General features: G+C 38.9%; 1 protein-coding gene across 4 annotated transcripts in view; it reads left to right on the top strand.

The window, feature by feature from the left end:
- LOC131218850 (protein SHORT HYPOCOTYL IN WHITE LIGHT 1-like) overlaps nucleotides 1–11,509 on the top strand; it is a 31,099-nt gene extending 19,590 nt beyond the window's left edge. The window contains exons 3-4 of one of the 4 annotated variants that reach the window (XM_058213709.1): nucleotides 1,877–1,942; nucleotides 11,435–11,509. In XM_058213709.1, the coding sequence (XP_058069692.1) occupies nucleotides 1,877–1,942; nucleotides 11,435–11,461 (93 nt within the window). In that variant the 3' untranslated portion in view covers nucleotides 11,462–11,509. Of the gene's footprint in view, nucleotides 1–1,876; nucleotides 2,008–7,952; nucleotides 8,521–11,434 lie in introns of those variants that run through there. The other 3 variants (XM_058213706.1, XM_058213707.1, XM_058213708.1) reach the window with 3 other exon arrangements.
- Nucleotides 11,510–15,606: the final 4,097 nt, after the last annotated feature.

Genomic DNA, 15,606 nt, shown 5'->3' with positions numbered 1-15,606 from the left:
TTTTGAGACCTAAGTGTGTCAACATGTGTTTTTTAACATCTCCTGAAGTTTCACTAAAAAATACTACCTTTTCCCAACGTTTCCCCAATGATTCCCGTAGAGAGCAATATTTTACCCGTGATCTGTGATACTATCAACCACATCGATAAATGTTTCCATACCCCAAGTCATCGATACATGTTGATACTAATGCTCTGAACAGTGCTTGTGGGCTGTGGTGTATGTTGTTTGCAAATGACATAGTTTTGATTGATGAGACGAGGGAGGGGGTAGATGCAAAGCTAAAACTATAGCGGGATGCTTTAGACTCTAAAGGTTTTAAAATTACCCAGAATCAAATATAGTATATGAAATGCATTTTTAGTGCAATAAGAGTGGAAATGAGGAATTATTCAAGACTGATGGCCAAGAATTACCCTACAATAACTACTTTTGAACAATTCATGAGAACAAAGAAATTGAGAAGGATGTTACTCATAGAATTGAAACTGAGTGGAGGCAGTGGAAATTCTGGAGTTTTATGTGACCAACTCATACTAATCGAATCAATTAGGAGATTTTATGGGATGGCTATAAGACTAATCATGCTTTATGGGACAAAATATTGGGCATTCAAGGAACAACACGTTCACATAATGAATGTAGCTGAAATTAGGATGTTGAGATGGATGAATGGCAAGATGAGAAAGGATAGAATTGTAGATGAATTCATTCGTGGGAAGTTAAGAGTGGTTCCAATAGGTAATAAGATGAGGGAACTAGACTTAGATGGTTCGGCCATGTGTATTGGAGGCCAAGGGCTACATTGGTTAGGAGCGAGTTAGTTCAAGTTGAAGGTTATAAAAGGGCAAGGATGAGGCCCAAAAGACGTGGGTGGGAGGTAGCTGAAATGAGGATGTTGAGTGTAAGCTGAAATGAGGATGGCGAGATGGGTTGAATTGTGAATGAACTTGTTTGAGGGAAAGTTAGAAGTAGTCCCAATAGGTAATAAGATTAGGGAAAGTAGACATAGATGGTTTGGCCATGTGTATTGGAGGGCAAGAACTGTGTTAATTTTGGAGTGGGTTCAAGTTGAAGGCTATAAAAGGGCAAAGGGAAGACCCAAAAGACGTGGGTGGATGTAGAAAGATTTTTTTGAAGAACTATGGTTTAACCAAAGATATGGTCCTTGATAGGGTGGAATGATAGAACAACATGAGGCTTAGATGACGTATGTGGTTGGTGTGCCTGCAAGCATATGTGAGTGCGCTTGTGTCTGGGGGCAGGCATGTGTGTTCAGGCTGGCGGGCACATGCGTGCTTGCATGTGCGTGTTCAGAAATATTAATTGATGACAGCTACTATATTACCAAACCTCAGTTTGTGATGCCCATTATAAATTAAAGAAATAACTTCTAAAAAATAAATTGATCAATGTAACAGCCAGCCACTATGGTTTCAGCCATTGGTTTTTATGACATTATGATGGGATTTAACCATGCATGGGATCTAGTAGAAAAGCAAGTGCAGGGTCCCCTTACAGAACAGAAGGCCTACTAATATCTTCCGTAGATGGGGAATCTGACCTGTAGTTCCCTTACCAGTTAATCATGGGAAAAGGGAACAAAACTACCACAACATGTTTACCTATTTTCCTCTGTGCAGTCTGCCGATCTCCTATAGAGCTTCTTGGATAACTCCAATTGGTTGACCAATTTCTATATTCAAATCGAAATCAAATTGCATCTATATAATCTCTTAGATTACAAATTAGTGGGCTTGTCTTTATTTTATTTATTTTTGTTCTACAAGTCATACTTTCTGCTAATTGAAACTCCAACTGAAGTAACAGATTTATTCATTTGTCCTTACGATCATCCTTTCCTGACTGTGTACAGGTGCGGTTTTCAGTTAATGGGGTCCTAACATTGGCATGTCTATGGGTTGTGAAGGCATTCCTTGAGGTAGCGTGTTCTTCATTGAAAATTCACCCATGCATGCATAGACACGGTTCGTATTCGTGTAGAAGGTACAGGAGATCTCTCAGAGATATATATATATATATATATATATATATATATATATATATATATATATATATTAATTACAATTTCTTGAACAGTTTCCGTCTTTTAGGTTCTTGTTTGAGTGCCACTGATTCCTTAAGGTCGAGTTCGTGGATTCAGAATTATATCCTGCAGAATATTCTGTTTGAATGCCACAGTCAAGTGCATCTGTATAATCTCCAAATATGTGAAAACCTTATGCAACCTTTTGTTTATTGTTCAGAAGTTTCCTACGAACTCAATTGTGAAAACTCATGTTCTCTAGTGCAACCCGGTTATTGAGTCAATGAGATCTCTATACCCAAATGTAAAGAAATGGACAAGCGTACACTCACAAGAATATTGAGAAATTAATTTTTTTTCTTACGAAACTAATATTAAATTTTTTTTTTTCTTACAAAACTAAAGAAAACTCACACTTAGAAAATTTTGGAATGCCTCCCTCCTACAACATTGCTCCTTTAATAGGCCCTAAATGAATCTCCAATAAAAATTCCCCCCAACTAAGAGATTGATTTCAAATCAATCTAATCTACCTAAGATGGTAAAAGCCAAATAATACTAAAAGCAAATCTAGGAAATAATCCTCCAGATCTTCAATCACATCTTCAAATTAGCCCATATGTCTTCAATCATATCGCCCCATATCTTGAATCACACCCTTAAATCAGCCCAATATTTTCTACAAATGGTAAATAGCAAATATTGATATTTATATGCCAAATCTATAAGTAATTACTCCCAATTCTGTACATGTTGGGCCCTATGATGGGTTGTGGGCCTGCATCAATTCTCCTCGGCTATGAAAGAACTTGTCCTTGAGTTGGAACCCAATCTCAACCTTCGGACTTATACTTCCTCTATGATGAATCTTCTTCTTTGGTGGAAGCCGGTGGTGCGACCCTAAATGTTGGCTTGATACAACCTTTGTTGGAGTCCACTATAGATGCTGTCCCTTTCACTTGCACTTTTGTGGGTGCCAACTTCGTTGTTGTAATTTTGAAGTTCTTCATGGACTCCCCCCCTTGAATGATAAAAATTAATTTATTAAGAGACGGCTAAACTGAAAGAACACAAAGAACAAAACAGAAAAACACCTGCGAGGCACCAGAACAGGAAGCCAACACCCAATCTGCAACCAAGCATTTGACAATGAGGAACATCCTTCCTAGGTTACTGTCAGAATTCCAAAAGCATCTTGAGTTCCTCTCTTTCCAAACGGCCCACAAGCCTGCTAAGAGAAATAGCCTCCACTTCTTCTTACCCAAGTTCTCTTGACCACTATTATGCCATTGTCTAAAGAGGTCCTCAATTGAGGAAGGAAAAACCCAAGAAGAACCCAAAAACTACAAAATATGTGCCCAAACCTCTGAAGAAAATAGATGCCTCAAAAAGAGATGGCCAACAGATTCCTTGCCCCGTTTTTTGTGCCACAATCATCTTTTGCAAAGGTACTTTAATTTAAGTGTTGAGACCTATTTGCATATCTATCAATGTGATTGCTATTATTAGTGGATCCATCAATTGTTCCATTTGTGAATTCAAGTGTAGGTCCAACGTTAATACATTGATCACTTCGAATGTCAACTTTTCCGTTGACTCCATGGATCTCTTTGTCGTTTTCGGAATTTCTACCATATTTTTGGATTCTTTATCATGTTCCAACAATCGAAGGATTTGATCATTGGTTTCTTCATAAGCCGAGGCTGCCCATTATTGGTTAGGGCCTTTGTGGGACCTTCCCCTACATGTTCACGTACTTCAACTTCAGTCTCCGGATTCCCTCACCGCAGGAGCTCCTTCACTTGATTAGTGAGAGATTGCCTACTGCATGCGTGAGTTGATTTACTTGCTCTGTGAGTGCATAGATCAATTGGATTACCTGCACAAACATTTACTATGTCACCCCCTTCGAAGCCATTAGGAGATGATGTAGAGTCAATGGTTCCCTAACAATCACCAGCTTTGATATAAAATGGTGCAACCCAGTTATTGAGTCTTAAATGCGGTCTTCCACTCATCTCGGGCCAATTACGTATATTTGCTCCTCAGGTTGATCTTTGAAATGACCTTTGCTTCGTGCAACATGTCTAGCATATCGTCCAAGCGAGGAATAGGAAACCAGTACTTGATAGTAATTTGGTTGATTGCATGACTGTCCATGCACATCCTCTAAGATCCATCTTTTTTATGGGTTAATAGTGTAGTAACAACACATGCTGACATGCTTTTCCAAAATAAACCCTTTTGTAGCAACGCAGTAACCTATCGGTGGATTCGAGCCTGACGCTAAATTAATGTGGTGCTAAATGTTCCTCATAGGAGGAAGTTCAGCTAGGAATTCTTTGGGCTCCATCTTCACATTCATGAAGGAACTTTTGAATAGGAGGCAGGACATCAGACTGCTTCGTGTCTTCTTTAGTGATCAAGACAAATGATGCTAGTTTCCTTGCTTTCCTCTTTTGCACACTTAGTGATTTTGACCCTCCTCTTTATTAGATTTGGGTGTTGGAAGATGTTTCATTAAGTGCAATGTGATATTAACACTATCCTTGATAAAGGAATATGTGTTGACTTGAGTCAAATGCACCATATCTTGGTCCCACAGTCATGGTCTCCTTAACAAGATGTGGCATGCATCCATACCACATCACACCACACCTCATCCATGTACTTAGATCCAATAGAAAAGGAAACTAAGCACTTGTTGTTAACAAAAATTTCTCACACTTTCTTGAATCCACGAGTCTGATATGGTTGCGGATGCTTATGTTTTTTAAGTTTTAATTTATCCACCATTTCGTGTGAGACAATGTTTCACTGCTTTCGCCATCTACCAAAATTGCGTATATCTCTCCACTAGAAGTGGCGTGGAAGATATTGTGTCACAATCATTGCCCTTCATCAACCGCTCAAGGCGTTGATACCATAGTCTGATGGATAACCACTTGCTCTCCCCTATCACCATACATACCACTACATCTTCTTCAACATGCACCTCATCTTCATATGCATGTTCGTCATATTCTGTTCACTTTAAATTTTGTTTGCATGCAATCGGGAGTGTCTTCAACATTTTCTCCTTCATCGGTCAAATTTACTTTAATTGTGGATTGATGTTCAAGACTGTGAAAAGAGCAATGTCCCACACTTAAAGAACATGAAGAAAGTGTTGCTTTGTCACATCTTGAGTGCACTAGCTCCTCGTCCATGCCCACCTCCTCCTGGGTTGGGGCTTGGCTTCATTACTAGACATTGGCCCATTGTCCATCGGCTTATGGAAGGTCTTGTGGTTGCTATCACAAGAAGTTAGCATGTTGCCCTGTCATTGATGACGGCCTTCGTGGGGTGCTAAATTGTCGCCCTAGTCCCCAATTAATTATCTCATTGGCTTTCAATGCAAGTGTATATGCATTAGGCATTTGAAATACATTTTTGAAAGCTAATTTATTTATGATATTGGGTTAAAACTATTAAGATATCTTGAAATCTTTTGGTATTCATGCTTATAAAACCTCGCCCATGATATCAATGTATGGAACTCTTAGGTTGATTGTGACATATTTAACGTTGATTGTGACATCTTTAATAGAGGTCACTGGCGTAAGTAGCAAGTAGGAACTTCCTTTTTAGCTTCCTTTTCATCTTTTCCCAAGAATTTATTTTCTTCTTATCTTGACGAATTCATTCTGCTTGTGGATGATCCCATCATGCTTACGCATGATAAGGAAAACTTTATAGCTACCAATTTCACCTTTCGATTATCCGCAATTTCCTTGTACTTAAAACACCTTTTCCACCTTTATCAAGCAATTGATGATGTCGTTAACGTGCAACCGACCATGGAATTTCGGAATGTCTACCTTTATTCTGGGTTCTCTTTCACGTTCTAACTACTGAATGATTCAGTCATTGGTGTTTTCACAAGTTGAGGCTGCTCATTGTTGGTTAGGACCTTGATCAAAACCTTTCCTTACGTGTCCACATTCTCCAACTTTGGTCTTCGGATTCCCTCCACGTCGTAGCTCTTTCACTTGATTAGTGAGATTGCCTACCGTATGTGTAAGTTGATCTACTTGCTCAGTAAGTGCGTAGATCAATTGAACTATTTGCACAAACTCTTCCTATGTCACCCATTTTAATGCCATTATGACATGAGGTAGACTAAAAAATCCTCAAAGATGACCCACTTTGATACCAAAATGGTACAACCCAATTCTCAAGTCAATCATATGTTTACACTCGAATTGCAAATAAATGGACAAAAATACACCCACAAAAATATTTGAGTAGAATGGGATGGATACTTTATGGATATCGGACTTCTTCTTACAAAACTTAAGAAAACTCGCACTTCGAAAATTTTGGAATGTCTGCCTCCTACACCACTACTCCTTTTATAGACCATAAATGAATCTTTAATGAGAATCTCCCCAATTAAGAGATTGATTTCAATCTAATCTACCTAAGATGGTAAAAGCCTAATAATAGTAAAAAACAAATCTAGGAAATCAATATCCTCTAAATGTTCAACCACATCTTCAAATTAGCTTATATATCTTCAATCATATCTCCCCATATCTTCAATCACACCTTTAATTCAGCCCCATATTTTCCACAAATGGTAAATTGCAAATCTTGATATTCAGGCTACAAATATATAAATAAATAGTAAAAAATCAGCACATGTACTTGGGCCTTACGATGGGTTGCGGGCCTAGGTGGGCCGTGGGCCTGCCTCATTCTCTCAATCGATGGACTAAAGGATCTTTAACATAGATATATTGTCTTCTATGAAGACAAGTGGTAATAGAATTTGTGAACATAGAGGCCATGCCTGTCTTGCTGGAGCATGGAAGGCAGCCATGGTTTTGAGACTTGGATGAGTCTAATGCAACTCGACCAAGTCGACTTTACTCAGTTGGACCTGATCCAGTTTGATATCCCTAGTCACCCCCGACTCGGGTGAGTCAGGCCAATTCAGCACCGACTTGGGTGATTTGCGGCTCAACCCAGGGCTGAAGAGGTCAAGTCGAATCGCCGAGTCTTTTAACCATGAAGGTGGCCACTTCTCAGAAGTGTTGGAGGAAACTTTCTTTTCTATCCTTCCATGCTCAGATCCATAGTGGTGTTGTTATTCCAGTTTTAAATCCATTAAAGCTAAAATTTCATTTGGAGGAAAAACAACCAAAATATCCCAAAACTATATATAAATGGTACATTAAATTTGGATTCTGCTAAGATGAATAGGAGATGTCAAGATGTTCTAATTTCTCAATGTTTACAGTTTCTTCTGAGCGAATGTGAGGCCATTAAACAAGGTGTATCTTTATACGTCTATGTAAACTTTGAACTGTGGTTTCGAACTTCTAATTTGTAAACTGACTTAAGAAAATAAAAGAAAAGATCATAAGACTCTGATTACATTGACATGTCCTCGTATAGTTTCTAGAACTTGGCTGCACAATTCTTCTAAATAGTAGCTGCTCCTGCTTCAAATCGCGCTTTGGACTTGGTGCTCCCCCATCCTGGCTATTAATCCTTGCCATTGTCTATTCTTGTTCTCCAAATCACACTTTGTTCTTGGCGCTCCCACTCCGCGTCCTAGCTGTTAATCCTCTCCTTGTCTATCTCAGCTCTCCAAATCATGCTCCAGACCTGATGCTCCCACTCCGTATCCTAGCTTGTCTATCTCAGTTCTCCAAATCACGCTTCGGACTTGGCACACCTCTGCATCCTAGCTGTTTATACTTGTTAACATTTTAGAAGAGATGCTTCCCTGCTTCTGCACCCAAATCAGCTGCTGCTTCACATTTGTGATTTGTACAACTATAGTCCAGTAGTTTCATGGGGTTGATAACATTCACTTATCTAACATGTTTCCACTTGTTCATCACATCTCCTCTAGGTGGTATGCACACTCGGGACTGTAGTGTATGTCAGTATCCTACTCATTCGTGTGATTTGGTCCGGCATATCCTACGTCCAACATAACCGTAATACTATGGCAAACAAGATCAATGATGAGAACAGTGCATGGACTGGTGCACAGCCTGCAACTTGATTCGGTCCCATCCACCCTTGCATCTATGAAGGTGTAATAGCTCAGTAGGATGTGGGGGGGAATTCCCTCCTATCCTTTAGCAGCAGAAGAGAAAGACAATAAGATATTGACAGCATCAGCCCCTGCAAGGATTTGATGATGTAGGAATATAAATGGTGGTAAAATTCCAAAGAGCTACTATGATGATCATATCAGGTCTAAACTACAAGAAAGGACAGCAGCCAAGTCATAAAGGTATGATTTTGCACTCGTGATGAGATGTACGGAATATTGTTATGGTACCTAACATTTTCTTTTCTTTTCTTTTCCATTTGTTGTATACATAATTGCTTAGTTTCCTCTTTTAACACGAGTCTTCCTGTTGTTGTATACAAAAATTGAGTAGTTTAATCTTTTCTCGTGGTTTGGTTTACCACTTGGGCCGTGTAGTTGCTGGTTTTTCTTTTGATAATTGTATGTGTTTCATTTTTCTTGTTGGCGATAAACAGAATTATTTTTTCCCCTAATGCTAATTTGTCCATACTGGGTCTTTCCAACACTAGTTTAGGATCTGGGGTCTGTTTGGAACGCTCTAGGAATTTATTCCAACCTGCTGCGTGCAGCTGGTGTGTCCAATTTTGAGCCTGATTCTGCAGGTGGTGCCCATTCACATTTTGTGGGATGCGAAGAGCACCTCCACGAGATATGACCAGGTTGGGCCTCATCCCTTGTCGTTCTCATTTGGGAGTTGAATCAAACAGGCCCTTAGGTTGGAAGTTCCCCTCTTCTTCTTCTTCTTCCTTTTTTCTTTTTGGATAATTGTAAACACCTCTTGATTGGTTTCTGATAATTGCAAACGCCTCCCCTCTAGGTTACAGATTCATTACAAATTTGTCCACCCGGTCTATTAGCACTGTGTGACCTGTGAGAAATTGACTGTTGGAGACACATGGGCCTACAATAGTGTGTATATGTTTCCAACCCATTCAGCATGGTCAGTCCACTGTAAAGATGGGAAACCCCAAAAATCAGGCTGATCCAACCATCAAGTGGACTGCTATGTAAATTCTAGGTTTTGTGTGGGTGTGGCCAACTTGATAATTGGATTAGCCTGACTTTTGTGTTGTTCAATATTTTTATGGTGAGGACCTTGCTGGACGGGTTGGGTACCGTTCTACATAATGGTGGGCCCCACATGCGGGCAAAACAAACTCCTAAGTTGATGGTATTTTTTGTCATTCAGTGCAGATTTCTTAAAACCTCTCTAGCAGAGGGAGGTACTCGCAATAATCCAAACCCCAGTTGGAGGTGTTTACAACAGTGTTTTAAATAGTGGTAGCGTGATGTGTAGTGCTCAACCCTCTATAGCATGTAGCGTAAATACGTAGCATGTAGTGTAAGCTACACGATACTTATATTTTTTAATTTAAAAATAGGACAAATATAATAAATAATGGAAAAAAGAAAAAAAAATATATAAATGCCTAAAAGGTGATTCATTTTATCAATTATAAACACGTTCAAACAAATTATTAGTTATTATTTATCAAAAGCCAATTCACATATATAAGCTAAATCAAATAATTATCACATCAACAACTTTCTAAGGAAAGCACTTTAATTAATAATGTCTAATTGAAACCACAAGTCACAATTATGAAAAGAAATAAAAATCCCATAGGTTAAAAAGTATCAAGTACAATACAAGTGTCACATTCCCCAACATTAGATGCAAGGAAAACATGAAAATAATAATAATAAAAAATAAAATAGTAAAAAAATACATTGTAGCTTACGCTACGTACGCTACGCGCTATGTAGCTGTAGCGTGCGCTACAACCCCTATAGCCTACACTATAGGGGATTTACGCTATTTAAGAAGCTACGTAGCGCTACAGCCACACTACGCTACGGGCACCATTTGAAACACTGGTTTATAATTGTCAAAAACTAGAGGAAATGTGATTAGGATCATCCCTCTTGCTCTTTATTTTTTTTTGTTGTTTTTTGTTTTTTTTTTTTTCCTTTTTCTCTTTGGGTTTTTAAGTAGTGTTTGTGATTATCTTACAGAGTTTGCTCCCTCACAGAGGCACCCTCTACGTGCACATCTGCAAGCAGTAGACATGCCAAACTGTCAAGTGTGTGGGGGCATCTGGCATGTGCATAAGGTGGATCCCACAATGAATATGAATATATGTAATACTTGGGCTGGCCCACCTTATCCTATACAAAAAGAATGAGCAGTTCTTCGGTTTAAACAACTCGCAGTCGACATTCAATGTACCTGTGTGGCTTCCCTGATGAGTGGGCTGTCCTATTCTTGTATATGTTTACCCTCATGGTGGGGGCCAAACATGCTGACACTTCCGAATGCCACATGAGGCTCAATGGTATGCGTGGGTGAAGTGTCAACATGATATCATCAAAAGTAACATGTCTTCGACTCAACTCATCTTGATATTCATCCAGTTTGGGTTGACTCGATGTGATGGTTAATAAATATAGATTAAAACTTTTAGTAGTAGTGGATATTTAAAATAATTACATGACTATTAAAAAAATAAGATACTAGATAACAAAGTCATGCCCAGTTTGCTGGTGGGGAGTGTTGAGTGAGAGGATCAGACATTGGGAGCAACTGTTCTTTTTAGGGTCCTTACTCTTGCTCGGGTGGTAGACTCTTAGGAGTTGCAACTCCCGGTCAAGGGTTCGAGTACCCATAGGTGGTGAAATTCCACCAGTGTGAGTGTGTGAGGGTGTGTGCGCGTGTGTAAAAAAAAAAGAAACTGTTCTTTTTAGATTTTGTTGCATCCCAACTTGTCAGGGCAAGTGACTCTGCATGAGTCACCATGAGTCTTGTCAAGTCCACCGAGTTATCGAGTCAACTTGATGAGGCCTCTTGAGTCAAGGCCGAGTCATGGCCAGAACCAAATTTCCTAAAGACCCAGTTCAAAATCTTGTCAGGTCGACTCAGCCGACTGAGTCATTGAGTTTTCAAACTGCGCTTCAAATGAGGCGACTGATTGAAGAAAATGCTGTTTGTGGATGTCTGCTTGGGTGCAGCATATTGCTGGCATTTCATTTTCGTTTTTGCTTGTATGGGTATGGCAAGTAAGTTTTTGCCAGCGATGGTATTTTTGCATTCTCTACCACTTCTATCAGTCCTTAATCATGTGGACTCTCTTCTCGTTTATAAGCAGAAGATCCTTGTTTATTCAGTTATTCGATATGGTTACTTAATGAGAACATTTAGTTATGCAAGTGCCTTTTACTGATTCATCACGGGCATGATCACCTACATCCGGTTGTCTGATGCAACCCTTACTTTTTATTTTTTATGCCTTCAGAATTTTGGTTTTCAGTTTTGCCCCTAAAATATTAAAGCTGTTACTGCAAGGATGAAAACGGTTGGTATGTTAACCTACAACTGGTTATATGCTGCAACCTTTCTTTCTTTCCTCTCTTTTTTTTTTTTTTCTTGTTTTAATATCGTATATTTTCAAAGGCAAAATGCTAAGAATAAAAGGGTTGTAGGGTAAGTTGTAGGTGGTGATTCTTTTTTCTGTTGTTGAATTAGTTTGTGTTTATATCTCTATGGAGCTTCCTTTTGCCAGCTTTTATTTTCATCAGCTCAAATTTCTTATGGCCTTTCAGGGGCATGTGCCCCTTGTAGGATCTGGGCCGTTCATCCTGTGGGCCTCCCTGCAACAATTCCATGGATGTAAATAGAAATGCACTGTTGAAAAGGTTGATTTACTGTCCATATCGAACATATGGCACACTCGCATACCCAAAAGTGAGGTGTCTACTAATCAAGTTGGGCCAATTACATGACTGCACCACATGATGAACGGCCCTGGTCTGTTACGTGTGCGGCATTGGCGCATGTGCACATTGTATCCTGTCTCTCTCGATCTTAATCTTCAAATGTCACCTTTCAATATGAACTGTTGATCTGGTGGGCCACCGTATGGATGTGCTGTAACAAACTTACAATGATCCGCACTCGTGAGTTTTGCCCACTGAGTCCGGATCATTATTTTGTTTTGAGGGAACTGTCCAATGCTGGATGGCTATTGAAGTCCAATGATACTTAATTTTGACATATGGCCATTCATGCTGTGGCCCAGTGGCCCAAGAAATTGATGATCCTGATTACTGACACGTGTACCCTATACAATGGAACTGTGCACTGCACGTGTTCTAAATTTCTGTGATGTGCGTCCCTCGCACTATCATGGACTCAACTGCACAGGTACGTATGGCCCGTTCTGTTTCCGGTCTCACCCTCTACAACCGGCCCATGTTTACATGGATAGCTTAAGTGTGGCCTAAAATAGGGGTTTGGAGGAACCAGTCATGTTACCTTCCGTATCTGGTGGACCACGTGTTTAGGTCGAAACTGGGCCGTTGTTTTATTACTTATTATTATTTTTATAGCTGTCCATTTCTCATTCATGTCAAACCACCCCATGAGAGAACCGACTATTTTTGGGTCAACATATGTTAACAGTCGGTACCAACTTAATGAACGGCCTATATGGCAAGGCACACATGTCATTTTGGCAATGTGCTCCACAGCCCTCCATCCATCCCTAACACTCCCAACATAAGCACTTGATAGATTAAGCTGTCAGATTTTGAACTGCTGGGTCAACAGTACTCAAAACTTTTATTTTGCTTGACCTGGGCCTAGTCCATTGACAGCCTATAACATGTCCCCACCTGGGATCATTTTCTAATGCTCCAGGCTATCTAAATGATGGGCCTCATGGTGGATAGTGATATCCAAAGAAATCTCATTTGGGAATATCTCAACCCTTCTTTTATTTAACTCTTTTCTTATGTACCATCTACTTAACCGTTATTTTGTGGGCCATCATTAGAAAGAATATTCCAAGTTAGGAGATATTCTTGGCAGTCATCATCAGCTATGTATGTCATGGTATAGATGGTTTGGATCACCAAAACATGACTGCAAATTCAACAGCTAATTTCCCACGTATCTAGTATCAATATTTAACATAAAAGGGCCGCAAAGGAAGAAGATATCACAGTCTTTTTCTCAAGAATATCACTTGAATCTATAAAGAAGGAGAATCTAGAAAAGGAAAGATAAAATTGATGTTATTGAATGAAGTGCTATTTATAACATATTTAATAGGCTTTTAAAATCAAAAGTAACTCCAGAACCTAATTTGACTAAAAGTAAGAAACGTTTTTTGAGATAGTAAAAATTACTAAAAATTGTATAAATATGTCTAATTTTATTGTAACTTATAGACATCTCTTAGAATAAAGACTTTAGATCATAGTCTAATCAGTAAAATCTAAAGATAGTGAAAAGAAATACGAAAAATAATAATTTTTAACTAAAACATTAATTTGACCTTTAAAATGATTGAAAATTTCAAGAGTCAATAATTCTTGAGTGAATGGCTAGAGTGTAGAACTCATTAATAATCTTATAATAATATATTATATCCACAAAATAGATAAAAAGCAGCAAGGTTACGGCTGTCAAAAAGCTATGTTTTTTTTTTTTATTTTTTATTTTTATTTTTAACACACACGCCCACCCCACATGGGCACTCACACTATAGTGTGTATTTATTTAAGCTGTTTGTTTGTGTGATTTCTTCCAATCCTGGCTGTTGATGAAGTCCTCTACCTAATACTTTAGGTCAATGCATTAAGATATATGGTTACAAATGGAGTCAATGTATTTAGATGTATATGGTCACAAATGAAGAAAAGCTCTGCTCATCTACTGACATTACATGTGCTGACAGAGGTAGCATGTGCAAAATCTGAGCAATCCATTAGGTGGGCCCCCATTGTGCAGATATTCTGACCAAATTCCATGCCACACAACTCATTAGAAGGATTATAGAGCATGAAACAGGAACTAAAAACAATTCTCTTTTCTTACCAATCATTTATTCTATGACTGTATCCCACCTCATATGCCTCCCATCAGCTAGGGAAAATATAGTGCGGTCCACCTAATGGACTGCTTTAATCTTGCACGTGTCTACTATTATCATGTGCCATGTCACCGAATTATCCCCAATTGCCAATAATCCAAACTGGGTCTAATCACACGAGCCACCTGTCACAACTTAGCTTAGGTGAGAAGATGCAGCCAATGGCATTAACCCACGCGTCATCCAAATGAATGGATCATTTGATCTCATTTCTCAGACAACATCATGCTTCATTTGGTGGGAGATGATACGAAAGACCGCGATGAACCTGAATATGGTAGAGCCGACTCTCTAGAAAACACATGGCGGCTGAAACGCATCGATCAGGACGGTCCGTTTAACGGGCGACAATGTGGATAGCTCACTATTTTGAAATTAACACTTATCCGGTAATCAAACCATCATTTTATTTCAGCTAATTTAAACACTAACCATTTTTCTTCGCTACCGTTGCATTGAAGGCTACTCTTTAGCTGTCAACTCACCTGAACCACTTATATCTTAGATAGGGGCCAGTGTATGGACAGTCAGGATCAATACATGAGTCTTTCACGTGTTGTTTATGAGACAGCTCTACCTTATCCTGATTCTCCAATGGGTACTGATTGGTCAGTGTTGAGTCAAAGGACAAGTGTCCCATCTAAGTGGTAGATTGTCCCATGAAATCAAAAAAAATCTATCAACCATAAATATGAGGACATTCTTCCAAACGTTTTGTATTTTGTAATAAATCAGCTATGTGTCCCTTTTTCGTCCATAGAACCCCATTGGACCACTTCCTAACCATGTCTGGCATGATCACATCACAAGTCCCCTTGGGTCCTACAAAGGGAATTGATATTTAGGTCCAACTCATTGGATTGATGCACCCAAAAAAAATAAAATATCTTTTTATAATTTTAATTATGAGAATCATCTTTTTAGACTTTAGGTATGTTTGGTTAACCACTTAATTAATCTCTCTCTCTCTCTCTCTCTCTCTCTCTCTCTCTCTCTCTATATATATATATATATATATATATATATATATATATTTCAAATATATATTCTTCTTCATTTTTTTAATTGCACATGAGTAGAGGTGTACATGAGTCAATCCGAGTTGATCTTGGCATAGCTTGACTCGGCTGGGCCACTTATTGACCTCAGCTTGGACTCGGCTTGACTCGGTCCTTGAGCTTGACTAGCCACCTTAGATCGGTTCCATCAGTAGCTCAGGCCAATTCAAGCTAAGATCGAGCTGAGTTTGAGCCAAGATCAAGCTGAGTTCGTCTGTGCAGCATTTACACAAACACATGAACTGCACTTTCAAAATCTTGCTGTATGTAAAACAACATCAATGGATTTATAGGTATTTCATCAAATACCTTATAAAACAACATAAAAATTTTAAAAAAATGGCATTTGTTTCATATACGTACCTTCCTTGCTATCGGCCACAATTCATTGAGTCATTTCATCAAACATTTGGTGAACAACAACAATATCAAAGTAAGCGAGTCACCGAACTGAATTGATTCGAGTTCGATTTG

This window comes from Magnolia sinica, chromosome 11 (genome assembly GCF_029962835.1).
Source record: "Magnolia sinica isolate HGM2019 chromosome 11, MsV1, whole genome shotgun sequence".
In the NCBI taxonomy this organism is placed as follows: Eukaryota; Viridiplantae; Streptophyta; class Magnoliopsida; order Magnoliales; family Magnoliaceae; genus Magnolia; species Magnolia sinica.
The sequence above is the reverse complement of the archived record's forward strand: the minus strand, read 5'-3'. Positions and strand labels throughout refer to the sequence as shown.